The sequence below is a fragment of the Cupressus sempervirens genome, chromosome 11, assembly GCF_028749045.1.
Source record: "Cupressus sempervirens isolate cs-2001-9-10 chromosome 11, ASM2874904v1, whole genome shotgun sequence".
In the NCBI taxonomy this organism is placed as follows: domain Eukaryota; kingdom Viridiplantae; phylum Streptophyta; class Pinopsida; order Cupressales; family Cupressaceae; genus Cupressus; species Cupressus sempervirens.
In genome coordinates, this window is record NC_143128.1 from 236,546,253 (window position 1) to 236,552,578 (window position 6,326).

At 34.4% G+C, this 6,326-nt stretch overlaps 1 protein-coding gene across 1 annotated transcript; it reads right to left on the minus strand.

The window, feature by feature from the left end:
* Positions 1-828: 828 nt before the first annotated feature.
* On the minus strand, positions 829-4,323 carry LOC149529039 (uncharacterized). Its single transcript, XM_089810172.1, has 2 exons — positions 2,792-4,323; positions 829-1,892 (listed from the first exon to the last, which is right to left on the minus strand). Exons 1-2 carry the CDS (start codon positions 3,394-3,396, stop codon positions 1,268-1,270), a joined length of 1,230 nt encoding a protein of 409 aa, XP_089666298.1. The 5' UTR covers positions 3,397-4,323; the 3' UTR covers positions 829-1,267.
* Positions 4,324-6,326: the final 2,003 nt, after the last annotated feature.

Below are 6,326 nucleotides of genomic sequence, written 5' to 3' on the forward strand. Positions count from 1 at the left end.
ACCCAAAACCATTTTTCTCTCCTTGTGTGGAAATACATGCTACAAACATGGTTTAGGTTCAATTTAGATAGAAGCAATTTGGCATCATTGAATTGAGGAACTTGGGTGCCTAAGAATATAGTCCTAGTGTTTTGGCCTAAAGTTTATCCAAAGTCCAGCTGGAAGCTCTAGGAACTAGTTTGATTTTCGTTATGAACCTTGGACACCTAGATGACTATGATGTCAATTGACAATGCTCAACCATGTTTAGCTCAAATTTCAGATGCAAATACCTCTTTGTATTCTCTTCCAAGTTCTATACATCATAATTGACTCTTAGATCTATAATTGTTGTCAATTTTGTGCCTTTTACCTAGTTCTTGCATTGTCAATTTTAATCATATCAAACTCGATTAAAATACGAAAGAGAGAACAATCAACCATTGTGCCTAGCTCTCCCAGAATTAATTGTTCTTCAATATAATTGAATTTGTAATTAGATTGATTGATTGACTGTTCTCCAATATAATTGATGAGATTAAGTTCCTAGTACATATTCTAAGTTCAGATCCTATTTCCCTTCATTACAATATATATTTTCTTTTTAGATTTCCATGTCCACTCGTATCAATTTAAAGTCAACCCTAAACTTACGTATAAAGATTCTGTAATATAGATAATGAATAATTATCAATATCATCACATGAATGTTTAATATTTATCATTTAAGCTATCCTATAAATGTCCCCGCCCCCCATATCAGAAAACCTGTTACACTTAACTATTTGAGTTCTTTGAAGCAAGGCTTGCAAATTAACTTTATACACTATATACATTGGAATCAATATGTGAACTCAACAATACACAAGAACTCTTTAGTTTCCTTTCATATAAACAAAACATCTTACAAATTTCATCTAAATCTGCAGCAGATTGTCCCTTGGAAGCCCATCCTACATCAGATGTTACAACTGTTGAACGTCATTGCTTGTCCCAATAAATCAACATGTATATTACACAATGGTATGATCAAGGATACAATTGTTACAATAATGTTTCAGAATTCACAATCTATTACAAATTCAAGTTTTCTTCTGGACTTCCAAAAATGGCCACCTTTTTTTCATTCAAAATGACTCTATTTGGCATCTGTTCCATGAAAGTTCAAGATCTTTTTAAATCAGGCACATCAAGCTTGATCTATAGAATGTTTCTATTGAATTCGGCCCCCCTCCCAAAAAAAAAAAAATCAAACCTATGAGAAAATCACCAAACCAGAAGATCTGAATCACACTGATGCACAAGAAAGGCCAAAATCCTTTGTAAACCTTCTTGAAAAGGACTGACATGCATCCACACTAAGATCCACAGCAGCAGCAAGCGCCATGAACACTGCAGCATCCTCAACAGATGTAACATGTCTCTTTGCCAGTTGGACTTGAAGCTTGCTGCATTTACCTAGTTTTTTGTCTTCACTATTGATGGTTGTTGCACTCATTATAAAACCCCCTTGAACGGGAAGCTCCATGTTTATTTTTACAATATCTTTGCTGGTCTTTTGGCAACTTATAGAAGCCTTAGACAGAAGGATTTTGTTCGCAATTCTGTGGAATCCGCTTCTTTCCTCTGTGACTTTAAAATTGCACCCGATTTCCCCTTTGCTACCTCGCTCGCGCCATGCTTCCAAACGCCCCAGCGGTAGCCATGAATCCCCTCCTTGAGTTCCCGGCTTTAATATAAGCCATGCTCCAGGGTTTGAGCGGCTGACCCGATCGGTGCCCGCAGATGGAACAAATGGAGTCACCATTGATGCAGCTGCTACTGGTGATCCGGAAAGATCATGGATTAGTATTAACCATCCCTTCCTGTCTTTTTTTTCCTTTTCATTTGTCCACGGATCTAGCTGATTTAATCTGAACCCGAAGAAAAATTTAATCAGTATCTATTATGATCTGTACTGACGGAACTAGAAATCTGAAATTCAGGTGCTAAAATAAACACCATGAGAAAATTCGAAATACTAGTGATGCTTTGTTGCAATTGGAGAGATAATTTGCAACTTTGCCTTATTTCAATCAAAATTTAGCATATGATCTGTACTGATAGAACTAGAAATCTTAAATTCTGAAGCTAAAATAAACATCATGTTAAAATATTTTTGACGCTTTGCTGCAATCGGAGAGATAATTTGCACGACTACTTAATTCAATCAATACTTAACATATGATCTGTATTGATGGAACTAGAAATCTGAAAATCCGATGCTAAGATGATCTCCATGAGTAAAGATTTTGTTGCTGTCGGAGACAGAATTTGCACGATTACTTTAATTCAACCAATATTTAACATATGATCTGTATTGACAGAACTAGAAATCTGAAACTCTGATGCTGAACTAGAAATCAGAAATTCTGATGCTAAAATAAACTCCATGAGAAAATATTGTGTTGCCACCGGAGAGAGAATTTGCACGATATCATTAATCCAACCAATATTTCACATATGATCTGTATTGATGGAACTAGAAATCTGAAATTCTGATGCTAAAATAAACGCTATGAGACTTTTTAGTGATGCGTTGTTACGATCTTAGAGATCATTTGCATCATTGCTTTATTTCAATCAATATTTATCATATGATCTGTATCGACAGAACTAGAAATGTGAAATTCTGATGCTAAAATAAACATTATTGGCAAATATTTGTGATGCTTTCTTTCGGAGAGATCGTGTGGAACAATGCTCTAGAAATAATTCTCAATCGACAGAAAAAGGATAGGGTTTTATGAATTTTTAGAGTTTGGAAACTCACCTGGCGCGACTGCCTCTATCACGGGTAAACTTGCAACTGAAAATAGGCTGATGAACTCTTCCTTGCAGTTGCAAAATCTGTGGACTGACTTCTGGCTGTCCATCAAACTGGAAAACAAATCGTGGATCCGATTCTACTCTAACATGTAAATGCAATTCCCCAGCCTTTCGTTTTCCAATGGGAACCCAGCCATTGTGAACCTCAATTGGACTTGAATCCATCCACTTAACATCAACTTCAATACGAAACTTCCCTAGCTGTTTATCAGTCCCAAATCGACAAGAGCCTCCTCTGCTTCCAGTATATACTACCACCTCCAAGCAAGGGTTTGAAGCCTTCTTTCTTCCAAGGAAGGAGCTAGTAATTTGCTTTTGAAAAGAAATTTCATCAAGGTAGAAGGTGGATGCAATGATTTGATTTGGAGCAGGGGAATCTAGTGAAAACAGAGGAAGTGGAAGAGTCTTTACAGGATTATTTGGAAGCTTAATGTCACAAAAGCAAGGGGAGCATGCAGAGTGAACTCTTGATGTTGTTGGTTTTGAGGCTGCTGGTAACCTCAAAGCCAAAGCACTTATAGAAACCTTGATAAATGTACAAGGATCCATTGATAAGCTAAAAACTAGACAGAACTAAGAAAATTGATTTAAAAAGTTTAAGAACCCTAATGGCAAGAAACCAAAGAAATGTTCCAATTTGCACAATACCAAGGAGATTCCATATAAACAAATATTCTGGAGCAGGGCTGGAATTCTTTTGGTTTTGACAAATGCTCTTACATAGTATTTAAGATGCGGAAACAGAATAACTCCGACAGATTCTGAGATTGGAATTGACCAATTATCTCAGAAGCAAGAACAAATTTAAACCTGTAAACAACACCGTGTAACCCCCATAAAATTAAGAACCAGAATCAAAATCATACAACGAATTATGAACTAATTCTTGCAAATTAGGGATCTTGAGGTGTAAGGAAAGACAATTAAGTAAATGAATCAAGACTATCAAAAAATTGTTGGGCAAGCAAGGTCTTGGCCAGCTTTGAGAATTCAGCAAGAACTATAACACCTCAAGGAATACAATTGTATGTTTCCGTATGAGAAGAGGAATTCCTTCAAGGAGTCTAAATCATGTAAACAACTTTGAGGAATTCCTTCTGAGAGTCTAAATTATGTAAACAACTTTGAGGAATTCCTTCAGGGAGTCGAAAAAACGTAGACAACTTTGAGGAACACGGAGTTCAGATTTCTAAGTGGGTTTTAGATTTTATGCTAAGAATTTTCACTGAACAGGTGAATGTAGATTTAATAAGTGAATGAAAGTGTAGAATACCTGGCAGGGGATAACAAATAGAAATTCCGGTAAATGAGTCTGGTTCACTTTGAGAATTTAAGAGACAATATCTCAGGTGTTCTTCAAACTTTGAATAGAAAAATAGAAAAGGATCCTGTAGGATTAAAGGGCATCAGCAGTATATTTTCAAATTTCTAACAACAATGCATATTGCCAGTAGCCCTCAAACTTGTATCTTTTGCCGAGTTGAATGATTCGGTGACTCGTTTCAATTTATTTTCTTTTCCATCTCCATCAATCAACGAAAAACATATATTAAATCATTACAGAAATATACCACCAAGTTCCAACTGGCCATGAGTTAGTGGCAAAGTAGGAGCAATTACCAATACAATGATTTGAGTCCTAAAAGTTATTGGGTGCAAAAGTACTTGTTGTAATCTCTAAACAAGATGAACTACAGATGTGAATTGTGGAAAAATGAAAAAGGGTCATTAAAGCTGGGTTTTCGGAGTAATTAGTTTTAAATGCACATACTTACTATGCACTAAAACAGGGTGTTTGTTGATCTAAACGTGTATTAAGGTGGTGTGTGGAGATCTAAGCTTGATGGTGCTTTTCCAGTGCCTAAAAAGAAGAAGATAGATGATTCTGATGATCCACTAAGTAAAGCTTTGATGTCATATCTAGGCTGTCAATGCAACGAAATCACCAAAAGCTCGATTAACATGACATCAACTACTGAAACTATTGATATAAATTGCTCATTATAATGACTTTTAGGGGACATAATCCGATTCCAACTGTAAGAACAGATTATCAAAATAACACCATAAATGTTTCAATATACGTTCTATTATTTTGTTATGGTTTTAAAGTGGCTCACTTGTCTGCCATCGGGACTGGTGCAAGCAACAGCAGCAGCAAATACTGGAACAGCATATCATTTGATCACATGCCCATACCCATTGCATAAGTAACGTCGATTTTTTAATTCATTCACTAGGTATTGTATGGGAAGCTGCCAGATTGATTAAAATACCATCTGACCATCACACAGACTGAATAAATTATAATATCGATTACTGTGGAGGCCAAAATAAAATTGCTCCTACACAAGAAAAAACATATGTGATTATAAACTATAGTCAAGGTTAATAACAAGACAGGCTAATTTCCATCTAAAATGTACCAAAGACAAAACAAAGTCTAATTTTTTTTCCAGATTCAGGTTTTTGTTGTTTTTTACTACAAACTATGCAGATCATAAAGATCAAATGCTCAAATTTTCAGAAAAATCCATGATATTTTTGATGTACAGTTTGGATGGAGGATAGCCGCATCGGTTAATAACTTAATACCAACACATAGCTTCAATTGAAGAGCTACAAACAATTCAATTCCAATTCAAACCTTGTGGCTTATATCTTATGAATGTGAATTTCTGTGCTTTCCATTAACTAGAGAAAAGATTACAGTCCTGCCAAAGTGATATTAATTTGTTCTTCACTTTTATAATTATTTTCCATAGAAATTAATCTGAATAGTAAATGTAAGCATCTCTACATTTTGAGAAGTTTAAATCTTGATGGATGACTACTATGTCACATTCCATTATCCTCGCTTATTAAACTACAATCTTTTAAACTACTTTCATCATTGTTATATCTAGCCTACTTATACTATAGTTCCATCAATGTTTAACATTAGTTATATAACTGAACATTTGAAAAATTCACTTATAACCACCATTATTTAAAAGAAATTAAGATATTAACTTTTCATTTGTAATTATTAAATTAAAACCACTATAACCATTTCTTATTAAACCAGTGATCAAGACTGAATTATTAAGATACATATGAATCATGTAAAATAAATTACTTCAACTCTTTTCAGATTATTTTTTCCATGCCCTCTATGAGGATATTAATATTAATCAACTGTATCTTAAAAAATAATATAAATTTAACATATAAAATACGTAACTTTTGTGTTTGGAAGCAAGGAAATTTTAGTAAGTCAATCCTGAACTTAAATCTTTTAAGATTTGACTTGTTCGAAATTTATTTTTTCCCTTAATCATGCTCTATAATTCATTATCAAAGACTTAAAATTAATTCAAACTTATCTAAACAAAGAGAACTAGATTAAAGAAGTAGAGCCTATTAAAAATGAGTGCGCTTGTACAGAGGGGTAATGGCTGCACATTCTCAGTGTAAACCATTGTCTGTGTAGAGGATTT

Bases quoted from the DNA above. Each gene is read 5' to 3' on its own strand.
- LOC149529039 (XM_089810172.1), bottom strand. From the start codon at position 3,396: ATGGATCCTTGTACATTTATCAAGGTTTCTATAAGTGCTTTGGCTTTG. The intron at 1,893-2,791 runs GTGAGTTTCCAA...CTTCGGGTTCAG, and splicing joins GATAGAGGCAGTCGCGCCAG to ATTAAATCAGCTAGATCCGT.